At 41.8% G+C, this 25,945-nt stretch overlaps 1 protein-coding gene across 1 annotated transcript; it reads right to left on the minus strand.

The window, feature by feature from the left end:
- Positions 1-1,232: 1,232 nt before the first annotated feature.
- Positions 1,233-23,680, minus strand: LOC141614344 (uncharacterized). The gene is made up of 5 exons (XM_074433096.1): positions 23,285-23,680; positions 22,754-23,203; positions 22,641-22,670; positions 22,464-22,569; positions 1,233-2,068 (listed from the first exon to the last, which is right to left on the minus strand). The coding sequence occupies exons 1-5, from the start codon at positions 23,678-23,680 to the stop codon at positions 1,233-1,235; spliced, it is 1,818 nt and encodes a 605-aa protein (XP_074289197.1).
- Between the last annotated feature and the right edge of the window lie 2,265 nt (positions 23,681-25,945).

Consider the following 25,945-nt stretch of genomic DNA (forward strand, 5'->3'; position numbering starts at 1 on the left):
CAACACTACTCAATCAGAGTAGTGTGGCCGCCCAACTCAAGCCCAAGGAGCATCATTGCTTTTCTTTTTCTGTTATCAAAAATATAGGTGTGTAAGAAAGTGGTGTAGGTTGTAAGGCTAGTCAAGAGTAGTCATCATTATGTTTATTTTATCAAATAAAATAAAACAACCAAAACCCACTAACACACCCTCCATTTTCGGTCCATTTACTTAAAATGGACTACCATTTTATTTTGTCAATTTGTCATTTGTTACACAATATGTCACATGTAGTATGCTACATGTTATTAATTAATTTTAATGCATATTTATCACATAAATATCATTTCATGAATTAATTAAATTACATACAACAAATTAATTAGTGATACTTGATCACATAAATAAAAATGGGTCATATAGTTATAATTCACAATTTCTTGTAATTATAATTGACCATTCATTCTTATCTTTATTGTTTCTCAAACAATAGATAATTTTAGCAACAAAGCATTTTATTACTAAAATAAATCTTATTTAATCCCATTACAATAAGATATCAATATTCTCTCTCACAAATCGAATTGTTCAATTTTAAGGAATTAATTAATCTGTATCGGTATACAACTAATTAACCTTTTCAATTAAGGGAATCGTCCTTTAGGGGTCACTTCAAGGGATCAACTGATCACCACCGTCGCACGACAGTAATGTCAAACTCTAGCCAGCCAATCATTACCGATATGTGTGGACCAGTTGACTATATATGTAATGTATCATCCCTTTCGTATTCTTGGCATGAGATTTAATAATGATATTTAAATCATGTGATCGCACTATTGTTGAGGACACATTTCCCAACAACCTAATATCTTAGCTAGGGTTTCGGTTTGGGTGGCCGGCCAATGAGCCGTTTTTCCTCCTTATACGAATACTCTTTGTGCAAGTTAGGGTTTGGAATAAATCTTAGTAATAATATTTGATTAAGATATTTTATCTTCATATATTATTTGATTTATTCTTTTCCATTATATAAATATATTATTAGGTTAAAATTAGATCTCCTACTTACTATATACTTCACACGTGATCTATATTGTATCTAGGGTTTTATGGTAAAGATCTTTTTTTTTTTTTGGTCGAATGTTAGTAATATTATAAGCACGGTCCAACTGGACAAACCATTACATCAATTGCTATATAGCAAAGTTTGTGACTTCAAACGAATCAGGCTAATAAGAAGCATACAGACATTATAAACTTAGACCTATGCCATTACACCATTGTCTATCTACTGCTTTCATGACTCCATGATACACACCCAACACTCTACGCTTGCACACCAATTTGACCTGTTGTATTAACTGCTCAGGAAGCTGGACATAACCATCAACCCTACAATGATTCCTATTTTGCCAAATTCCATAAACTACTCCTGCCACAGCAGCTTGGATGATTCTCTTACTCAGGAGTGAATGACTTCTCAACTTCAGTAACAAATTCAGATCAATGAGATTCCCAACTGGAATATGCAGCCAGTCTGCAAGAAGCTGAAAACATCTAATTGCATAAGTGCACTCAGTAAACAGATGAGTGTGATTCTCTGGATCCAGGCCACACACAAAACAGATATCTTGATCTGTGATGCCCATTTTCTGAAGTCTATCAAGAGTGAGCAGTCTCTGATGCTGCTTGAGCCACATTATAAAACACCATTTAGGAAGATTATATCTATTCCAAACCAGCGTGTGCCATGGAACCTTATGAGTAGTCCCCTGCATCAGCCAACAATAACCATCTGCAATATGATAAAGAGTATCAAGGCCTCTCCATTTACCATTCACATACCCCACTTTGAAAGTATCCTTAACATCGCAAATCTTCCTCCAGGACCAGGAACTGTATTCAGTAGGCTTATAAGACATCCAGGGCACTCCTTTCAAGTAAATATTATCCACCCACCGTATCCATAGATGATCTTGCTTTGTTGCTAACCACCAGACAAGCTTTCCAATGGCAGCAACATTCCAAATATGGCTATCAAGAAGTCCCAATCCCCCAGCATCTTTAGGCTTACAATGGTAAAGATCTTAAATAAATATTTGTTAGAGATATTTTATTTCCTTATATTTATTTTGTATCTTTTATCTAAAATAGTGTTGGATTAAAATAGGAAAAAGATAGATCTTATTCATTTCCTAATCTACACGAGATCTAGAGTTTAGGTAAAGATCTTAGATAAAATATTTTTTAAATATATTTTATCTCCTTATATTTATTCCATACCTTTTGGTAAGATATTATTAGAATAAATAACTGGATTAAGATTTTTTCTTACTTGGATAAGAACTAAAATAGATCAAAATAATATTTGTTAGTGATTTCTTATCTCCTTATATTATTTTTATTCCTTCTTTCTTTCTAAAATTAAGGAAGATTTGACCTAATCTCTTTCTTGCCTCTCACGACACACACACACACGGCATCTAGGGTTTTCTTCCTAAACCTAGATCTCCTCTCTACTATTGTGGACATGGGCCACGGGGGCGCTTGGGAAACAAGAGTTTGCATTTGTGGAGTCGCCACCAATTTTTATAGGAAATTGGAACAGTTCGAATACCTTGTGTCATGTCAAGACACAAAGTAGTGACATGAACACTAAGAACTCGTTACCCTTAGCATTCTATGTCTAGAATTACTCTCGTGGATGCCAATGAACACGGATGTTCACAGAGATCTGGAGTAAGGGGTGAGGGTACGTATTAGGAAGCTCTTTTGATCGAACACCTAATCCCGCCCGCCTCGATAGCGGCCTCTACTAATAATTAGTGAAAATCGTCTATACTCGTTATATCGTCGATTATATGCATGCAATGCAACATCCAAGTTTTAATCCTAACATGTGAAGATTTAACTAAGTCGGTGAACAATTAATTTAACAAACAATTGGGTCGAAGTTGGGATTAAGGTTCAATTACATGTGAAAAATACAAATGATACAAAATACAATGATAAATACAACAAAGAATACAATAATTACATCGGGTTTAGCGATTTATGTCGAAAATACTCCTAAAACGAATAATTTGAGAAAAAGAATAAAAGAATGAATCAACGAATAAATCAGTAGGCGATAATACGGTTAATAGTTAATTATACGTAAACTAATTAAACTAGGTCAAGGCAGAACGGAAGTTCAGAGACAGAAATCAACCTGGAACAGGCGCAACAGGACTGCGCCTTTTGGAAGAGGCGCAGCAGTTGCTGCGTGTGTTCCAAGGGTGAGTTCTGGCTGTGAAGCCAGAACTGCAAATTGTTAATATTCTTGGGTTAATTTAATGATTGATTACGATATTTGACTCGGATGAAAGTGACTTAATACATTAATTACATATGAATGAGTCATAAAAGCAATAAAACATGGATGAGACGAATACGAACGAATTATTTACATGGATGAAAGATTGATTAGTGACATAGGTGAACTAAATAGTTTAAACATGATGAATTAATGACGAACTAATGACGAATACGACAATAAACAGATGGAAATATATCAAAGGTCGAATTCCAGATACTCAATATGAACAAATTGAATTTCTACAACCCGGATTGAGTTTAATGACGAAAACTCGCAAATGTCGGATTATAAGGGATTTAAGTCGAATTTAATGATTAAATTACATGCTAATGAATGATAAATAGTGTACATGTGAAATTATTATGCTATTACGTCAAAGAATTGAGGAAAACAATCGAAAACAAATGAAAGAAAACGAATTTACAGAGGACGAAGGAGGAAGAAAGGAAGCAGGAACCGCGGCAGCCTCACGAAGAGGCGCAGCAGGTACCGCGCTTCTTCGAAGAGGCGTAGCAGTTGCTGCGTCCTTTCTCGACGGTTATCTTCTGGTAATCCGTAAAAAGGGTTTTAAAGCACGGTTTTAGAAATCGGTTTTAACAAGTATTTTCGACATAAACCTTACATTAATGATACAAAAGTAAATAACAATAAACAAAAGGAGAGATTTACACCCTCAGACTTACATGTTTGACGAAACGAGATGAACTAAGTTTACGATTAGTGATGCTCGACTCGAATGTAACGAAAGTGCCCTCGTAGGAGGAAAACGATTAAGATTAGTTAAGTTGATTAATGTGGAGTTGGTCAAATTGGTCGGTCATGCAAACGAGGCTGGTACTCTAAAAGATCCGAGCTTACGTGGTCGAATGTTCAAGCACGTAGACGCCAAAAAGTAAGAACGTGGTCAAGAATGCAAAGGGAGAAGAGAAGGGCGGACACTTGCATGAGAAATATGAGGAGCGAAGGCTCCTATTTATACTAATCACGTGAAGGAATAGGGTTTTCGGAGAGACTTTGGAAGTGAATCTCGAAAAGATATGAAAAAGATACGAAAAATACGCAGAAAAGGACCTAGGAAGAAGCGCAGCAGTCACTGCGTCTCTTGGAAGAGGGGCAGCACCTGGTGCGTCTGTTCCCAAGTGGTTTCCTCCTGCGGAAGAAATATTTCCGTGTTTGGTTTATGGAATGACGGGATAATCTTATTTTCCTTAATATTTTGTATGAATATTACGGGAAATTGTTTACCAAAGAATAAAAGATTGTGAAAGATTTATAAAATATGGAATAGAAATATCCGGAACATTCCAGAACATTCTGACTCGGGATTTAGCGGTTATCAGAAAATGAAGACGATTTTAGGCCCGGATTCCAAATGTACTCTAATTACTGTCAAAACGACCGTATCGGCGCGTAGATGACAACTAAGAGGTAGACATCAGTGTTTGAACAATCACTTGACGATAAACTTATAAACTGTCACAAATCGTTCCGCGTACCAAACATGCGGCCCAATCATCACCGAGTGGTTTGCGGGAGGTGCAGAAATGAGGTATCTACAGAGCCCTCACTTTGACTGAGGCTTGGACAAGGCGAAAGTCAAAGTATAGCTTTCAGGTCAATCGAAGATTACAACCTGACGACTATGGCGACGTGAGGCGGCTCAAGGGGTCTGAACCAAGGATCTGTCGTCGGGAACATTTTAGAGTCTGTCGACTATCGGGGAGGGTCGTTTAAAGTCCATTAGACTACGTAAGGAGGCTCGCCAGCCATAAGAAGAGATCATACCTAAAACTTCTTGAGAGACGCTTCTGGGGGTGCATAGGAGCTAAGGGTAAGCGTAGGAGCTAAAGGGTAAGATCTAAAAGATATATAAGGATTTGTGCTAGGGTGTGGGGCCCTACAATTTCAAACTAGGGGTAACTAAGGCTTGAGTGTAGGAACTCCACTGGTTTGGGACTTCTGGAGAACGACACTTTATCGCACTCCGCGAGGAAACAAGAAACATTGTAAGTAGCAGGACACGGGCGGGAACTGCTGGGAGAAATCTGCTTGGGTCGTCTTCAAACAAACTTCGGGGGGACTTGAGAAGGACGATTGTATGTCGTGAACTCTCGTGTTGGGAAACCTTATCAGGAATGTATCTCCATGTCTCGAGAGGGATTGTCGATCCGCTTACTCTCGCTGGGGGAATACAATGAAGGCGTGTCGAAACACCTGTGGAGGAATACCTCCTCGTTGTGACAAGAAAGGTCTTTGGAGCAATAAATAATGTATAATAGTCTACAGTTGGCTTAGAAATACGGGTCTGAACGAAGAATTATCGTCAAACGGACCAAAAAGATAAAATGGCATCGGGGAAGAGGCGCACCAAAGATGGCCCCACAAATAACGAACTCATAACGAATTTTTGAAAACTCTTATGGAGGGAAGCTAAGGAAGAGGCGCAGCAAGAGCTGCGTCTCTTGGAATAGGCGCAGCACCTGCTGCGTCTGTTCCTTAGTGTGTCTTTTCTGCGTAAAAACGCGATAAACAGAGGCTCATTTCATTTGTTCGAAATACAAATTATCAATTTCTCTCAAATTTCAACCATTTTTGCCAAACTTTGATCCAAAAGCTTGCATTCGCCATGACTAATCAAGGTATGTATATCATTCTTGCATTAATCTTCTATAAAGGACGAATTGGATCGACAAAATTAGGGTTCCCAACCCTAAAGTGTCGATAATTTGGGGCTTTTCCCCCAAATGATCTTGCCCTGTAAAATTGATCATGTAAATGGCTAATTGGTAGTATAAGGATCATAACCATGTATTTGTTTCGAATTTTCGTTGAGTTTTGAGCATTTGAGTGAAATTGAGACGGTTTCACAGTTAAACCGTAAATTGCTTCAAAAATGGCCTTAGGATTGCCCAATTACGATGAAACTTGATATTTGGAATCCTTGTATGATGGGTAAACTTCCTACCATCTCGAAATTTTTTTTTGTGACGGCTTTTTCAGGATACTTTTCTAGGGCATAATCGCCGTTATAACGAAATGCTGCCGAAATTTCGACTTGAACCCATGACTAGGCTTGAACTTAGGCTTGACTTGACCCAAATTACCACATGAGTGATCGGGTTTGTGGGAATACGGCCAAAGATGGCGAGAAAAGAGCGATTTCAGAGCGTTGAAAACTCGAAGCTCCTTAATCAAGGCCCGTCGTCACTTGACGCGGCCTAAAATTACTTTAATTTTGCAGGTGACGAGGCTTCTACTTCTGGGAGGGCTCCCATGGACGTAGACACCAATGTTGACGCTTCTCGTGCTCTCGAGGAGGCTTTTGCTGCGGCTAGGGCAGTCGGGGAGGTTGCTGAGGACGAGATCCTCGAGGAGCAGGTTTCTGAGGAGGAGGAGGAGGCCCCGAGACGGGCCAACGTGGGACGAGGAGGTCGTCAGCTGAGGGGAGCACCCGCGTGGGCTGAGACCTAGGATAGCCGGCACTTGCTTTGGGCTGCGGAGGGTCACCTGTCCTATAGGACGGTGAAGAGCTTGGTACTCTCGAATTCATTATTCATCACTCATATGCTTTCGTTTTACTTGCTCATATCTCTTCCAATTTTATTCACACTAAAGATAGCTTTTGTTTCAAATCACAATAAGAGACCGGGAACATCAGATCGTTCTCGGGCTACACGATGGCCATGGAGTGCTACAAGAGGCTGTCGGCGGAGGAGCGCGCCATGATCGAGCGGGGAGCGTTTGGTGCCTTGGTGCACGCTTGGAGGGATATCGCGAAGAGGAAGCTGCGGGCTAACCTTAGCCTGGTCCGCGCTTTCTTGGACCGATTCTGGGACACGACTTCCACTTTTCACATGCCTTTTGGTGAGATGGGAGTCACGTTGGAGGACTACGGCATGATCTCTGGTCTTCCGTGTGGGACCGAGGAGGTGGAGTGGCCGGAGACTGCCATGAGGGTGGACTCGGCCGAGGCTAGGAGGTTGATCGGTTGGAACTTGTCGCCGAAGGCTGTTACAGTGCCTGGTTTGATGCCAAGTTCTTATGTCCGAGACTACTTTGCGGGGAAGACCCCGGCGCTGGTGGTGATCGATGGGAGAGAGACGGCTCCTCCTCCTTGTACAGCTGAGCAGAGAGTCCGCTTGTGGCTCTGGTGGTTCTTATCTTCGATCTACCTCGGAGACAAGGGAGAGAGGCTGTCGACGAAGCGTCTTCCCTTCCTTTCTGACCTGAGCTCCCTAGGACGTTGGGACTGGGTCACTGCTAGCTTTGCGGTCCTCATCCGCTCCATGAGGGCCATGGTTCGTCTGGAGTTGATGGAGAAGGGGACTTCTCCTGGTGCTGTCGACCCTGGACTACTGTTGGAGGTATGAACCTTCATTTAGAATAATAATCATTTCTTTTCCTTACTGAATCACGAAATATCGTCATTGACTATCTTGCTTCAAAGGCGTGGGTGTACTCCTACTTTCCGAGCCTCTCGCTCAAGAGGACGGAGCCGCTGGAGAAGGCCTATCGCGTCGTGAGAGATTGGGTGATGTGTCGGACGAGGAGCAAGTGCTCCTCTCACGGTGTCTATCGGCGAGACGTGAATGCTCTTCAGCTGGACAGCGAAAGCATCACACTTATATTTGTTTTGCTTCTTTATCACTTTTTTAAACCGTTCATAAGAATGATTCCTTGTTTATCTTTTCCCAGTGGGTGCCCAGGCCTTGGGCGGAGTACGCTGGCGCACCTCCTTTTGTGGCTGAGGTCCTTCGACCTAGAAGCTCGAGCCGGCTGCTGTTGAGGACGTCGATGGGTCTTGTGTGGTACTTGGGCGAGCGCTTGGCTCGTCAGTGCTCTCGGGATGTTTTGACGGTTCCCATCGATCCTCCTAGGACGATGTTCAGGGAGCCTTCTGAGGCTGAGAGGGAGGCTGACTTGGCTGGCGTTGGTGGTGACGCCCTCCTTCTTCCTGGCGAGGACTACTCAGCGTTCCTCTACGGGAGGTTGGCGTACTGGCCGGTTGTGGTAAGTACTTTATCCTTCTTTATTTTTGCTGATTTTGAGAATACGATGAAAGATCATCGATTAAAAGGAATCATTTGACTTTGCAGAAGGTCGAGGCGGCGGGCATCGAGCCCCCAGAGTACCCCGAGACCCTTGAGTACACCGATGTGACCGGGAGGACGACGATCTCCGAGCAGCGTGACTTTGACGTAGCTATGACGGATGCTGGCCTGGATGACTGGCAGCATCTGATTCGGAGGGTGAGCCTCCAATTTGCATGGTTTTTTTTTGTGTAAGAACACGTTTGATTGCATTTATCCAATTATTGATAACCTCTTTTTTGAAAATGCAGGTTGCGCCGTCCAGGTTTGTGGCGTTATGGAGGGTGACCAACCGGTTGAGAGCTACTGCCATCGAGGCACTTGTTGGCGGTCGAGGTCGTCAGGTATGAACCTTTCGTTTATGTCTTTTCTTCCTAATTTTGATTTTTTAACTTTTCTTGTAATTGCTTGAAATGATTGACATGAGCCAATTTTTTTGCTTGCAGGGGAGGAGTGAGCTGGAGCGAGAGTTGGCCCAGTCTCGGGAGGAGACGGCTCGCTTGTTGAGGGAGCTCGAGGTTCGTGACGTCGAGGTTGCCGCTCTCGAGGCGAGAGTTGCGGAGTTAGAGGGCGACTGGCAGTAGCCTCGTTTTGTTGTTGTTTGTATCTTGCACATTTGTACATTTTAGGACCTACATTTTTGGACATTTTGGATTTTGTTTGGGGCTCGAGCCCCAAGTTTGTTGTACATTTCCTTTTTGCTGTATATATGATGACCTGAGTGCCTTTGCTGCTGGGTTGTGTTGCTTGTACCTGCAGGTTAGCTTTGGACAGGTTTGTTAGATGACGGTTTACGCCATCATGCCGCCGAAATTTACATAGAAATCACGCAAAATATACATTTGTATATACATATAGCCTAAATTAGCGCAAAACAAATGACTCAAAAGTACTAAAAATGTAGAAAAATGCAAAAATTTACCGGAAATGACCGGACGGTAAGGAGGGTTGCCCCTTAAAAAATAGAAAAATAGAAATCTATAAGTTAGAAATGTAGTATAGGATGGGAGCGAAATGATTCGCCAGAAAAGAAATAAATAAAAGAAATATATAAGTTTGAAATAGATTATATTAAATTGGAGAAATGATTCTCCAAAAAAGAAAAATAGAAATAACTATGTAAGTGTGCTAAAATGACGAAAATGCTGATATTGCCTCGAAATGCGCATCCGCGAAATTAGGAAACACGAATTATGGTAATTTTGACGTGTTTACCAAAACAATAACCCGTAGGAATAGGAAATTATTCGTTAAAGGATTTAGGAAAGATCCAACGCGGAAATTCACAGAAACAAAGCTGAGGAAGAGGCGCAGCAGGAGCTGCATCCCTTTAAAGAGGCGCAGCAGGTGCTGCGCCTATTCCCAAGTGTATCCGTTCTGGCGGATTTTTGGAAACAGATTTTAGTATAGAGACGTCGATGGAGGTTTTATTCACACAATTCTTCCGTCTCTTCTTCGTCTTATTACATAAAATTCTCAATATAATCACTCATCGTGAATACTTTGGAGATTCGTCTAAAAGAGTGGACCAACGAGTTTTCCAACATGGAGAAGCACGATATGGGTGCTTATAATCTTGGATCTTTGTTGAGTTTGAAGCTTATCAAGGTTGTCAAACCATTCCTAGATGCTTGTCTTGATTATTGGGACCCGAATTATCATGTTTTCGCGTTCCCCGGAGGTGACATTTGTCCATTTCCTGAAGAAATTGCTGCGGTTGGTGGGTGGGATCCAGAACACTTGCCTGCTATTCCTTCTACTTCACAAGGGTATAAGAACAAATTTAGAGATTTGCTTGGATTGTCTAGAATTGAGGTGGACCGTCTAGTGACCTCGAAAGAAGTGCGAATGTTGGACTTTATTGATCGATTCATTAACAAGGCCGACCCCACCGTTTCTTATGTTGCCAGGCGAAGGGCATTTGGATTTTGCTTGTTGCATGTATATGTCCTTCAAGGGCATGTTGATGAAGACTTGAGAGGTGATCCCCATCTCCTGGGCCTAGTTGAGCAAATGGAGCTGCGCAGGAGCCCAGCTTGTTTATGTTTAGAAGAGATCCTATTGGGCTTGGATAATAGGAAAGCCAATCGCGACCTACCGTATTTGGGAAGTCCCATTATTTTGCAGGTAAAAGAACACTTTTTCTTTTTCTTTCTTTCTTTTTTTGTTTCGTTTTTTTTTCGTTCGTTTTTTTTTGTTTCGTTTTTTTTTGTTTTTCGTTTTTTTTTGTTTTTTTAATACCCGCTTTTGGTAGGTCTGGCTTATGGAGCGCCTTCGATTGATCGAGCCCCCAGTTCATGTTCCTTCTTATCATGCTCGCTCGATTGTAATGAGGACTAGGCTTTACATGGTGGACTTCACTCGGGTCTGCAATTACTGGGAAAACAAACTGAAGAGTAATGATGGCCTTTTGATTAGATAGGTTGTACCATGGTGGCATCTCAAATTTGTCACTAGAGTATCTTCCTTGGATCCTACCCGGTCTGCGCACATTCCTGGCTTGGAATTCATGGTATGCATCTTCCCGAAGAGGTTGATGAGACAAGTTGGAATGAAGCAGATGATCCCAAAGCTTGACACTGTCCCGCAGACTGCCATGGCGCTTTCTACTGAGAGTCGAAGGGAGTGGGCCATTAAATGGGCTCAAAGAAATGTGTGGTTCTTGAACTCTTCTGTTAGTGCCTTATGAGTGTCGGACTCCTATCGGCGATGGAGGAAAGCTACTACTCCAGAGGAACGCGAGAGATTGAGGAAACGCGAGCCCGTTGACTACAAGATGCGCGAGGTGGAAAAGGAGAAAGAGAAGCATCTGACTGAGGGAGAGGAAGAAGTCGTGTTTCGAGTTGTTCATCCTTCGAAGAAACCGAAGACCTCTCCTGTCGTGGACAAAGTGGTTGACAAGAATGGTAAGGCTAGGCCTCGAGAAAGACTGTTGGTGATTAGGTCCGAAATGGCACAAGAGCGTCCGGCTCGAGGTCGTGACAAGAAGTATGACAAAAATGACAAGGGCAAAGGTAAGATGGAAGAATAGCACATGTCTTTATTATTATTTATTATTATTATTACTGTAATAAGAAGGTGGGGTTTTTAGAATCCTAGCCTATTTTTATTTTTTGTTTTAGCATTATTATTATTATGTGACGTATTATTATTAGAAATGAATAAAAGAGGTTAATTGGTTATGAAACCGTTGTGACTTTCCATTTATTATTCTTGTCGAATTCCAAATGCGATTGCAAATGTCCTTCTATTTACATTTTGAAATTAATGGGTTGTATCCTGTGAAGGATTGCCTACGTATTCATTTAAAAATGAAATCAAACCCTTGCGCATAGTTCGAGTAAATGTAAAAGAATAATTGTTCTAAGCAAGAGCTTGTAATGAACTTAGAAGATAAGCATGAGCTTTTTACTTACTCTTAAGGTGCAAATTTAGTTTATTTGATGATATGAGGTTGACAAATTGTCAAAATGCAAGAGCAGAGTGACATTACCTTATTTCAGCTTGGCCAGGGGCCGTTTATTTAGTGCCACAAGAGCGACACGTGAGGTTACGCGAGGCGCGTTTTTGTTCCTATTCTAGGCATAATACCGTTTTAGTTGGTCAAGGTTTGTCGGGTTGGCAATTTCATTCTCATCTAGGTCTGTAATTCTAACCGCACTCCCTGGATGTATGGACTTGACTATAAATGGCCCGGCCCAATTAGGTTTGAGTTTTCCCCGTGGATCGACAGGTAAAAGAGCTCCAACCGACTTGAGTACTAAGTCTCCTTCCTTGATGTTCCTTGGCTTGACCCTTTTGTTGAAGACTCGTTTGATACGTGCTTGATAGATTTGGACATTCTGCAATGCGCGTAGCCTACGTTCATCCAGGAGGATGAGTTCTTCATATCTATCCCTCTTCCAATCGGCTTCCGGGATTTGACTTTAGAGTAAGATACGTAAGGATGGTATTTCTAACTCGACTGGCTGTACAGCTTCCATGCCATAGGTCAAACAGAAAGGGGTGGCCCCAGTGGGCGTCATAACTGATGTGCGATACCCCCATAAAGCAAAGGGTATTTTGCTTGGCCAATCTCGATAGTTGTCAATCATTTTCTTGAGAATCGTGACAACGTTCTTGTTTGACGCCTCTACCGCGCCATTAGTCTGTGGTCTGTATGGCGAAGAGTGGTGATGCCTAATTTTGTACTTGGCTAGCAATTGCTCAGTCTCGGCTTGGAAATGTGATCCATTATCACTAATGATCTCATGTGGGCAACCGTATCGACAGATGATGTTGTTCTGTATGAACTTTGCCACGTTTTTAGCCGTGAGACTAGTGTAGGAAGCCGCTTCTACCCATTTGGTGAAATAGTAGATTGCCACCAATATGAAACAGTGACCTCCTGTTCCGGCCGGAGTTATCTTCCCGATTATATCAATTCCCCAGGCAAAAAATGGCCAAGAGATGTCATTGTATAGAGCAATGAAGGAGGGACATGCTGTACATTCCCGAAGATTTGGCAGTTGTGACAATGCCTTACGTATTTGATGCAATCGGATTCCATTGTGGTCCAATAGTACCCCAAACGTGTGATTTTCTTTGCCATCATGGGCCCACTCATGTGAGGACCGCATTCTCCATCGTGAACTTCTTCCATTACTTTACGCGCCTGTGAATGATCAAGGCAACGTAGGATTACACCAAGAGGTGTTCTTTTGTATAGTTCTCCTTGCATGAGAACGTATTGGGAAGCTAGTAGACGTATAGCACGTTCTCCCCTTTTGTCCATATCTGGTGGATAGGTACCGTTGAGCTTGAAATTTAGGATTGCTTGAAACCAAGGCTCCTCTGTGACTTCCTCTTCGTCGGTGATTTGGTGGACATAAGCTGGCTCTAATCGTCGTTCGATACACAAAGGCATTTCCACCATGTCATCTGGCATATTAATCAAAGATGCGAGTTTTGCAAGAGCATCCGCAAATTGATTTTCTTCCCGAGGTAGGTGTAGATAGGTCACATGATCAAAGAATTGGGCAACTTGGTCTATCCTGGCTTGATAAGGTGCTAGGCTTTCGCTTCAGATTTTCCAAGATCCCGTAACTTGATTGATGATCAGGGATTAATCCCCATGTACTTGGAGGTTTTTAATGCCTAAGCTTATTGCCGCTTCTAGTCTAATGAGACAAGCTTCGTATTCTGCAGCATTGTTTGTCACCTCGAAGTCGAGTTTGACAGAAATTGGTGTATGCTCGCCTTCAGGAGAAATGAGCAACACTCCTATTACAAATCCTCTTAAGTTTGATGCTCCATCGAAGTAAAGGTCCCAGGAGTCTACATCAGTTTGGAGTATATCCTCGTCTGGAAATGACCAAGTATCTATTGTTTGTGCATCATTGATGGATTTTCTGCAAAGAATTCGGCGACGGCGCGCCCTTTTATAACTTTCAGGGGCACGTACTTGAGATCGTACTCTGAGAGCATCAAAGTCCATCTTGCTAATCGTCCGTTGAGGACGGGTTTTTCCAAGAGGTATTTGACTGGATCCATATTGGAGTATATTTTGACGGAGTAGCTAAGCATGTAGTGGCGTAGCTTCTTCGTTGCCCACACAAGAGCGAGGCATGTCTTTTCGAGTTGGGAGTACTTACACTCGTACTCCAGGAACTTCTTACTAAGGTAGTAGATAGCCCTTTCTTCCTTTCATACGGTTTGAGCTAGCATGGCGCCCATGGCTGTTTCAGTCACTGTGAGATATAAACCAAGAGGTTGATCTCGTTGAGGTGGCATGAGCACGGGTGGGTTAGCTAATATCTCCTTGATTCGGTCAAATGCCTTCTGACAGTCCTCATCCCACATGGTGTGATCTGTTTTCTTTAGCTTCTTGAATATAGGTTCACAAATCATGGTGAGTTTCGATATGAATCGACTTATGTATTGTACTTTACCCAGGAATCCTCTGACTTCTTTTTCTGTTTGAGGTTGTGGCATTTCGATCAGAGACTTGATTTTGGAAGGGTCTATTTCTATACCTCGTTGGCTTACGACGTATCCCAGGAGTTTGCCAGATGTTACTCCGAATGCGCACTTCTGAGGATTGAGTCTCATGTTGTACTTTCGTAGCCTTGCGGAAAATTTGCGAAGGTTCGCAATATGCCCTTCTCTATCCTTGGACTTGACAATCATGTCGTCTACATATACCTCAAATTCTTTATGCATCATATCATGTAGGAGTGTGGTTGCGGTGCGTTGATATGTAGCTCCGGCATTGATTAACCCAAACGGCATGACCGTATAGCAATAGGTTCCCCATTGAGTGACAAAGGCGGTCTTATGCATGTCTTCTATGGCCATTTTGATTTGGTTATAGCCCGCGTACCCATCCATGAAGGATAGTAACGCGTGGTCTGCGGTATTGTCCACCAATATGTCGATATGTGGTAGAGGAAAGTCATATTTAGGACTTGCTTTGTTTAAGTCTCTAAAATCAACACAAACACGGATTCTCCCATCCTTTTTGGGTACAGGTACTATGTTGGCTACCCAGTCCGAGTACTCGGAAACTTTGATGAATCCATCTTTGAATTGCTTATCGACTTCTTCCTTGATCTTGAGAGCCCATTCTGTCCTCATTCGACGAAGCTTCTGTTTTACGGGCTTCAAACCTGGCATAATTGGGATTCTGTGTTCAGCGATATCCCTGTCGATCCCTGGCATGTCTTTATAGGACCAAGTGAAAACGTCTTTGAACTCGTTTAGGAGGTCTATGAAACTGGCCCTTTCGGTGGGGCTCAAGATAGTCCATATCCTAAGTTCTTGGGGTTCTAGTTCGGTTCCTACATTGATGGGTTCGGTGTTCTCTATTACTGGTCCCCCTTCCCCCTCTTGTAGTATTTCTTTGGCTATGTAGAGAGGTATCTCAATTGAGTCTGGGTTTGGGCCATCCTCAGTATCATCGTAAACAGAATTGCACTCAAGATAACACAATGAGTAAGCAGAACCTGATTTATTCATATTAAAGTTTGAGAAAAGTTCAAACAAAGAAGCCATCTGATCTGGGGTCAGTGGCGGTAAAGGGACAGTTGTTGGGACATTTCTCGAATTACTGTTACTATTTGAGACTAAGCTAGGAGAAACAAAGGGAATGGGGATGACGACAGGAGGAGACTCCTTAGTGACTTCTCTAGACTCTGACTCTGACTCCGACTCTAACTCTGACTCGAATTCATCGTCTTCTGGTTCTCCTTTGAACATCTCTCCTTCTCCAGTGGTGAGCTTGAAGAGTCTTCCTTGATTGTTGGTCCACTTGATTGACTTTCTCCATCCTTTCTGCTGATTCGCGTTTGTTTCTGTGATTAACGCGGCAGGGTTGAAGTGGTCGTCTTGAAGTATCATAGTAATGATCTCATCCTGCGCGGCTCTAACAAATCGATCTTCTCCAAACAATAGACTAACAGCTTGTTCGTCTAAGCAAGGTGCTTGACGAGCTTTGACGGTAGGAACCGTTTCTGGAGGAATGAAGTAGCAATAGTGAAAGATCTCGATTCCGGCTAGCTTCCTTTCGAGATAGTGCCAAGGTTTGGGAAATCCGTGAAAGAGTTATAGACTTCCTTCCTTAACAAAGTATCCATTTAGGGTAGGGAGATAGGGTCGCATTTGGACTCCTACGTACTTACGGTTTTGAACTTGAGCAAGCATCTCGAGAACTTCCTCTTTAGTGGGTTTGTACCCTAGTCCAAGTGGTATTCTTTTTTAGTTGCCCTCCTTGTAGGGTGCGAAGGTGTTTCTTCGGATAGGGTTCAAAGACATTCCAGGGAAGTATCCCTGGGATTTGAGTATGTGGTTGACCACCAAGTTGGAATAGGGATCGTAGTATAGGGGTGCCAATTCACTTTCTATGACACTTATGCTTTGAAAGCCCCCAAGTTCGTATACTGGATCCACAAGGACTTAATTATTTGACTTCTTTTCGATTATCGCCTTAATGGGTGACGAAGTGATCGTCACCACTTTGCCTTTTAGTGGAATTTTGATCTTTTGGTGAAGGGTGGATGTTACCGCTTTGGAAGCGTGAATCCAAGGTCTTCCTAGAAGTATGTTGAAAGAAGCTTCGATGTCCACTATTTGGAAATTAACCTTTCGCTCAATTGACCATGTGGCTATGGTTAGGTTAACCAGTCCTACGACCTTTCGTCGTGTTCCATCATATGCACGGACACCTTGATTGGTAGGGGTCCAATCCGACTCTTTCATGCCTAGTTTGTATGCCGTTTTGAGGGGTATGATGTTGACCGCGGAGCCATCATCAACCAAGGTCATTGGAACATTATTCTTTTGACAAACGACGGTGATGTAAAGAGCCAAGTTGTGACTAGCGCCAAAGGGTGGCAAATCTTCGTCCGAGAAAGTAATAGAATTACTTAGCTTCGGTGATTCTTGGAAGAACAAGTTGACTACATCGTCGGGTGTGGAGTTATGTGCTACATTTAGCTTGGCCAAAGCTTGCAGTAAAGCTTAGCGATGTGGGAATGAGCTTGCTACTAGTTGCCAGACTGAAAGATCAGCCTTTGTCTTCAGTAATTGCTTGAGCAAATGATTAGTGGAGTCATCTTCATTATCATTTGGTGTGATAACGTTAGTTGGACCATTTTGAGTAGTACTTTGATATGGACGCCCCGAACGAGTTAGGTGGTCCACATCTTGGTCTTCACCTTTTTGGACTATTTCCTTGACTAGGGAGTGTTCAATGAGATACTCGTTTTCATCATCATCGGCCCATACTCCATTGATTGTAGCTAGTTCCCTCATTCTTATGATCTCGTCCTCTAGTCGTGTGATTTGATCGACTAGTTTCTCAACCACGGCGACTATTTCTTGCATAATGGCATTTTGAGAAAAGATTAATGGCGCATGTTCTTTGGGTGTCGCATTGGGGTTATGTAAATTTGTTACCACATTTTCTAATTCCCAAACTTTCCTATCCACACTTCTTGCCCATGCGATGGAAGTCGGCGATGGTAGGGGAAATGGTAGAGTAGAACCCTTCATTCTCGATTGCGTGGATCTTGTCTTTGACTGGAGAAATGAGATGTGAATAATCTAAGGTAGATTCTTTACTTGTGATCACTAGAATTCCAAGAGGATTCTGAGTGATCGTGGGCTTACCTCCCGGCGGTATTGGTAGTCGACCATCCTCTATCATGTCTTGAAGCACATTTTTCAATTTGTAGCATTTTTCTGTGTCGTGCCCCTTGCCCCTATGATATTCACAGTATGAGTTCTCGTCCCAGAACTTGGACTTCTTTTCAGGTTCGGGAGTAGGTCCTATGGGTTGGAGTTTGCCTTGTTTCATTAGCCTTTTTAGAGCATTGGAGTATGTGTCCCCAAGATTTGTAAATTTCCTTGGTGGAGCACTCTTCTTGGATAGCTCGAGGAGGTTAACTTCATCGGTCTTGCTAGTGGAGCCGTAAGAACGACTTGTTGAGCCTTGATATCCTCGACCTACCGTTTTAGACAAGAGCCCTTTACGGATGTCATCTTCGATCCTTGTTCCTAGTACGGTTAAGTCCTTGAAAGTTTTAATGTTTTGGTACCTCAAATGGTTGGCATAGATGGGCTTTAAGTTGTCCACAAATTTCTCCACAAGGGTAGCCTCATCCAAGCGTTCAACTAGTTGGGTACTAGTCTTCCTCCACCTACTTAGGAAGTCGCTGAAACCTTCTTTGTCATTTTGGGTAAGAACCTCTAGAGTGCGCATGTTAACTAGGATCTCAGCATTACCGCATATTGCTTAGCAAACTCGATCGCGGCATCTTCCCAAGTAGCGATCTTCTTGTGTTCTAGAAAGTAGAACCATTGCTTTGGGATGGTGTCAAGAGATGAAGGAAAGATCCTTAAGAATATCTCGGGTTTGATGCCTTTTATAGACATGTAATCCTTGAAGGCACGGATATGGTTCAAAGGGTTCTCATGCCCCTTAAATTTAGGGATATCCATCATGTTGAAGTTGGTTGGCAACTTGGAATTTACGGCCTCATACTTGCGATTATTCTCCCTATAAATGTCATCCCCTTTAAGGTACATCAATTGCTCCTCTAAGTATTGGAGTCGTTTTTCAGCTGCAGTCACACCCAAGGGAGGGCTGTCGTCCCTGAAATCATTCACGAAGTCATCAACGACTTCACTTTCTCGAGGATGAATCCTTGTTTCTACAGTATAGATCCGGCCCTCGATGGTGTCAAGGCGATCATGCACTTGGTCTTGAGTAACTTGGATTTGAGCCAGCGCGGCTAGGATTCGATCATTACTATCTTGGAGTTGATTGAAGTTCGCGTCGCTTGTTTCAGGCATCTTGGAAACTGGATAAGAGATCGACGATGAATCAAAACACGATCGACCATTCTAGCACACTTACTAAGAAAGAAAAGTTTTGACTCGTGAAGTGGGTGTGTGCCACTTGTGTCAGTGAGCTTTTGAAGAAGAGACCAAGTTTGAAAATGTGTGTCCTAGTCAACTATAGTGTAGTTGTAGGAGTGGACTCGAAGAGAGGTTTTTGAAATGGGCTTGGGCCCGAAATTTGACTCGACAAATGGACAGAGTTTTGACTTGGTTTTGCGCTAATGATGGGCCTTTTTTCGAAATTTACAATTTAAAAGGGGTTTTGATTTTACAAAAATCGTCATGATTTTGTTTAGAAATGGTGATCACGTAAGGTACAAACATTTATACAAGCATTATAACGGGATGCTGAGTGCATTTAAAAGGGTTTTGGTTTAAAGGGTGGGTTGCCATACCGAACAATCAAACCCGAAGTCTGTGGAGAGGCTCGTACCAAACAAGAGTAAGGCCGATTCCTAGTCCATTTCCTCAAGTAGTGAAGGTCCTTGATACAAACAAGAGTAAGCATCATGGTATGGGTGGCGTCAATAGCTATCCATCCTTAGGCCCAAATAAGAATTAGGACCGTTTAGACGGGACGATTGGTTGAATGGGTTGGGTTGGGCCTAGGAAGGCCGAATGAAACGATCTAGGAAGACCGAGTTATGAAAACCGACAATTATCTTGTACAAACTATTCCCTAACCTTGTTCAAGTTTCACCCTTTTGGCTACACGTAAGTGTATTATCCCCAGCGGAGTCGCCAAACTGTGGACATGGGCCACGGGGGCACTTGGGAAACAAGCGTTTGCATTTGTGGAGTCGCCACCAATTTTTATGGGAAATTGGAACCGTTCGAATACCTCGTGTCATGTCAAGACACAAAGTAGTGACATGAACACTAAGAACTCGTTACCCTTAGCATTCTATGTCTAGAATTACTCTTGTGGATGCCAATGAACACAGATGTTCACATAGATCTGGAGTAAGGGGTGAGGGTACGTATTAGGAAGCTCTTTTGATCGAACACCTAATCCCGCCCGCCTCGATAGCGGCCTCTACTAATGATTAGGGAAAATCGTCTATACTCGATATATCATCGATTATATGCATGCAATGCAACATCCAAGTTTTAATCCTAACATGTGAAGATTTAACTAAGTCGGTGAACAATTAATTTAACAAACAATTGGGTCGAAGTTGGGATTAAGGTTCAATTACATGTGAAAAATACAAATGATACAAAATACAATGATAAATACAACAAAGAATACAATAATTACATCGGGTTTAGCGATTTATGTCGAAAATACTCCTAAAACGAATAATTTGAGAAAAAGAATAAAAGAATGAATCAACGAACAAATCAGTAGGCGATAATACGGTTAATAGTTAATTATACGTAAACTAATTAAACTAGGTCAAGGCGAACGGAAGTTGAGCGAAATCAACACTGAACAGCGCAGCAGATCGCGCCCTTTGGAAGAGGCGCAGCAGTTGTTGCGTCTGTTCCAAGGATGATTTCTGGCTGTGAAGCGGGAACTGCAAATCGTTAATATTCTTGGGTTAATTTAATGATTGATTACGATATTTGACTCGGATGAAAGTGACTTAATACATTAATTACATATGAATGAGTCATAAAAGCAATAAAACATGGATGAGACAAATACGAACGAATTATTTACATGGATGAAAGATTGATTAGTGACATAGGTTAACTAAATAGGTTAAACATGATGAATTAATGACGAACTAATGACGAATACGACAATAGACAAATGGAAATATATCAAAGGTCGAATTCCAGAAACTCAATATGAACAAATCGAATTTCTACAACCCGGATTGAATTTAATGACGAAAACCCGCAAATATCGGATTATAAGGGATTTAAGTCTAATTTAATGATTAAATTACATGCTAATGAATGATAAATAGTGTACATGTGAAATTATTATGCTATTACGTCAAAGAATTGAGGAAAACAATCGAAAACAACTGAAAGAAAACGAATTTACAGAGGACGAAGGAAGAAGAAAGGAAGCAGGAACTGCGGCAGCCTCACGAAGAGGCGCAGTAGGTACTGCGCTCCTTCGAAGAGGCGCAGTAGTTGCTGCGTCCTTTCTCTACGGTTATCTTCTGGTAATCCGTAAAAAGGGTTTTAAAGCACGGTTTTAGAAATCGGTTTTAACAATTATTTTCGACATAAACCTTACATTAATGATACAAAAGTAAATAACAATAAATAAAAGGAGAGATTTACACCCTCAGACTTACATGTTTGACGAAATGAGATGAACTAAGTTTACGATTAGTGATGCTCGACTCGAATGTAACGAAAGTGCCCTCGTAGGAGGAAAACGATTAAGATTAGTTAAGTTGATTAATGTGGAGTTGGTCAAATTGGTCGGTCATGCAAACGAGGCTGGTACTCAGAAGGATCCGAGCTTACGTTGTCGAATGTTCAAGCACGTAGACACCAAAAAGTAAGAACGTGGTCTAGAATTCAAAGGGAGAAGAGAAGGGCGGACACTCGCGTGAGAAATATGAGGAGCGAAGGCTCCTATTTATACTAATCACGTGAAGGAATAGGGTTTTCGGAGAGACTTTGGAAGTAAATCTCGAAAAGATATGAAAAAGATACGAAAAATACGCAGAAAAGGACCTGGGAAGAGGCGCAGCAGTCACTGCGTCTCTTGGAAGAGGCGGAGCATCTGCTGCGTCTGTTCCCAAGTGGTTTCCTCCTGCGGAAGAAAGATTTCCGTGTTTGGTTTATGGAATGACGGGATAATCTTATTTTCCTTAATATTTTGTATGAATATTACGGGAAATTGTTTACCAAAGAATAAGAGATTGTGAAAGATTTATAAAATATGGAATAGAAATATCCGGAACATTCCAGAACATTCTGACTCGGGATTTAGCGGTTATCAGAAAATGAAGACGGTTTTAGGCCCGGACTCCAAATGTACTCTAATTACTGTCAAAACGACCGTATCGGCGCGTAGATCACAACTAAGAGGTAGACATCAGTGTTTGAGCAATCACTTGACGATAAACTTACGAACTGTCACAAATCGTTCCGCGTACCAAACATGCGGCCCAATCATCACCGGGTGGTTTGCGGGAGGTGCAGAAATGAGGTATCTACAACTATAAATACAAGCACTTATTCATTCTTTCAAATAACTTTTCAACTTTGAGCTTTAAAATATCCTTGGAAACTAATTAAGTTTATCATTATTTTGCAATCGAAAATTGTTTTGAAAAGTCGTATTGTTCTTTATTACAATTACTTTCTAAAGTTACGTTATTGGATAATAGTTCTTCATATTGTTTCTTACTCGTTCAATTGTGTGAACACCTAGAAGAACATTCAAGTGCTTTCTTTTTTTGGTGAAAATGTGAATATCATTAAATCAATCATAGTACACCATACACCTTTCATACCCATCTTAATCAAAGCCACTAATTTATTACATCGATTTGTTTTAGCCAAGCCTTACATTTCACTCGTTCCTTATCAAAGCCTACTTTGTTCAATCGTATTTTCAACAACTGATGCACTCCTTTCACTACTCGGATTGGTTGGGTGATATAGTGCTCCAACCTACACTTATTCCTGCAATCCCAAATGCTGTAAATTAGTCCAGAGATAGCCGCCATTATCACCTGCTTTTTCAATAGTGATCTGCACCTCCAACGAAGAATCCAATCCAGCACATTCCCCTGCCACTGAACCTGTAACCTGGTCTGCAGATGCATCAGACACTGCAAACTAAAAGAGCAATCAAAAAACAAATGACTGTGTGTTTCCATATGCAGTCCACACAGATAGCAAACACCAACAGTGCTAACACCAAACTTCTGTAGCCTATCCTGCGTTAAAAACGATGTTGCACATATATCCAAGTACTGAAGTTGTGCTTGGGCACGCATACTCTATTCCAGACCATAGGTACCCAGTCCTTCTTCGGGTAGGGACCAAGTAACCACCGATAACCCATCTGAATAGAATATTTTCCATTCCAAGCACCATTCAAGAACCCTGACTTAAGAATGTCCTTAACTTTACAAATCTGTCTCCATGTCCAACTGGAATGCTGAGTGGGTTCATACATCCACCAATCACATTTCTTTATATAAATGTGATGCACCCATTGAACCCAGAGACTCTCCTTCTTAATATGAATCCACCACACATACTTGCCAATCAGAGCAACATTCCACAAATGGCAATTTATAATACCCAATCCCCCATGTTCCTTAGGTAAGCAACAAGTCTCCCAAGCAACAAAGGGAGTATGTTTAAACTCAGCATGCCCAGCCCACAGATAGTTCCTGCAAATGCTCTCCACCTTGTGAATGACTTCTTTTGGCAATAGAAAAATCCTAGCCCAATAAGCATGCATCTGAGTTAGGACAGCCTTAACCAAAACCAGCCTCCCAGCATAGCTTAAGTGTTTAGCTCCTCAACCTCTAATCCTTGTTACAATTTTGTCCACCACCCTGTTACAATCAGCAACACTCAGCCTCTTGAAGGAAATTGGGACACCCAAATATCTGATTGGGAATTGCCCCAACTTAAACCCTGCAAGCCTGACAATTTGAGTAGCTAAGTTGGCATCTACACCATTCAGGTACATATCTGACTTTGCCTTATTCATACAAAGACCTGAGGCTTCAGAGAAAGTCAGGAACGCTCTCAAAATGATTGTGATGGAAGCCATATCAGACCTGCAGAACAACAGCAAATCATCTGCAAATGCAAGATGGCTTAACTTCAATCCTCTACACAGAGAGTGATACTTAAACTCAGGTTTCTCAGTAACAACTCTGAGAATTCTTGATAAATACTCTAAGCATAATGTGAACAGCAAAGGAGACATGGGGTCCCCTTGTCTCAACCCCGTTGCCCCTTGAAATAGCTAAATTGTGACCCATTCAAAGAAATGGTGAAGGAGGTAGTGGTAACACACACCATAATCCACTTAATCATCTGATCAGGAAATTCAAGACCAATCAACATATCCCTAAGAAAGGCCCATTAAATAGAGTCATAAGCCTTTTTAAGGTCAATTTTAAGCAAGGCCGTAGGTGTGCAGCATTTCCTCCTATAAAGCCTCACAAAATCCTGACAAATGAGTATGTTATCAACAATCTCTCTATCTTTAACAAACACACTCTGCTTCATACTAATAATGTCTACCAGCACTCCAGAAAGCCTTTTACAAATGATTTTGGAAATACATTTGTATATGACATTGCAGCAAGCAATGGGACGAAAGTCATGGACAGAACTAGGACAGTCCACCTTGGGTATAAGGGTAAGCACAGTAGCATTAACTTGTTGTAAGAGTCTGCCAGTATTGAAGAATTCCTTTACAGAGTTGATCACATCACCTCCAATAATGTCATAAGAATCTCTAAAGAACCCAGCAGAGTAGCCATCTGAGCCAGGAGCCTTCTCCACAGGAATAGAAAAAAGACCCTCCTTAATCTCAGCATCAGTCACCTGCTGAATCAAACAGTTTGTATGCTCAGAAGTCACTACCCTTCCCCTTTTAACAACTGCAGGACACACTAGAACTACCTGAGTAGAACTACCTAACAGAACCTGGTATTAATCTACAAAAGCCTGTTCAATGGTAGCAACCTCAGAACAAATCACCCCATGCATATCTTTAATCTTAAGGACCTTATTCTGAGCACGTCTAGCCTTAATGGTACTATGAAAGTACCTAGTGTTGTCATCAGCTAAATTAACCCACTGAGATTTAGCTTTTTGTGCTAGGAACAAAAGTCTGGCATCATCAAGCTCTTTGTAGGTCTTTGCTGCAACTCTCTCCTCAGCTTGTAAATGCACATTCCTAGGATCATTATGCAACTGTTTTTGGATAATTTCCAGCAGAAATTTAGCAACCATAGCAGTGTTCTCAATATCCCCATACCCTCCATTATTCAGCTTTTTCAAAGGATGTTTTAGATGTTTAAACTTTTTAACCAACTGAAACATACAGCAACCATGAATAGGCTTTCTCCAAGTCTCATTAACAATGTTCTTAAAGTTAGCATGCTTCCCCCACATATTAAAATATTTATAAGAACCTTTCCTTCTCACAATATCCTCCCCTAACTCAATCAAACAAGGATTATGATCATATAGCCCCTCAGGTAGAAAAGTAACAACACCATTAGGACCATTTAGAATCCACTCATCATTTGCCAGTACCCTGTCAATCCTACTAAACACCCTAGCATCACCCTCTTGCTTATTATTCCAGGTGAAATAGGCACCAGTAGAGACCAAATCATACAAGCCACACACATCCACACAATTCTGAAACCCCCTTACCTGAGAATCAGTAACCTGAGACCCAATTCTTTCATCCACATACAAAACATTATTAAAATCTCCTATTACAAGCCAAGGACCATTGACATTAGCTTTTAGAGCTATCATAGAATCCCAAAGAGCAACTCTATTAGAATCAAAATTGCACCCATACACCAAAGAGCAAATACATCCAAACCCAGTCACCAAATTAGTAACCTGAGCATGAATGACCTGCAAATCCTTCCTAATACAAGTAACCGCAAACTGTGAAGAATCCCAAAGTAACCATATTCTACCACTATCTTTCACCTCACTATTGTCAATTATTTGCCAGGGACTACTAAACCCAGCTTGAATTCTATTTTTATTCTTAATTTTAACCCTGGTTTCTACCAAACCAAACAGGCCAATTTTATTAATGTGCAAGAATCTCCTTATATCACCTTGCTTATTCCATTTATTAAGGCCTCTTACATTCCAAAAGCCAATATTAACCATTTTGAAAGGTTGGTGATCTCCCCTTCCCTATACTATTCAATATGCTTTGTCTCAGAGATTGCTGAATGACCTCTAACACAGTAGGTCCCCCCTGGCTGCTTCCTCTCCCTAGTCTAGACATGCGATGAACCAGGCTACCTGGTGAAGCCATCAGATTGCTTCTGAAAGGAATGGGGGTAACCACCACAGAAGGATCAAGGTGAGGCAGCACCTCTGCTTCCTGCACAGGTTCCACACATTGAACAGGAGCAACCTGCACAGGCACAGCAGCTGGTTTAACTGGAGCCTGAGCTTTAGGCCTCCACACTTTCTGAGCAGG

This window comes from Silene latifolia, chromosome 11 (assembly GCF_048544455.1).
Source record: "Silene latifolia isolate original U9 population chromosome 11, ASM4854445v1, whole genome shotgun sequence".
NCBI classification, from domain to species: domain Eukaryota; kingdom Viridiplantae; phylum Streptophyta; class Magnoliopsida; order Caryophyllales; family Caryophyllaceae; genus Silene; species Silene latifolia.

Bases quoted from the DNA above. Each gene is read 5' to 3' on its own strand.
- LOC141614344 (XM_074433096.1), bottom strand. From the start codon at position 23,680: ATGTCTCCTTTGCTGTTCACATTATGCTTAGAGTATTTATCAAGAATT. The intron at 23,204-23,284 runs GTAACAAGGATT...GTCCTAACTCAG, and splicing joins ACAGGGTGGTGGACAAAATT to ATGCATGCTTATTGGGCTAG. The intron at 2,069-22,463 runs GTGATAATGGCG...TATTTATTTAAG, and splicing joins GATCACTATTGAAAAAGCAG to ATCTTTACCATTGTAAGCCT.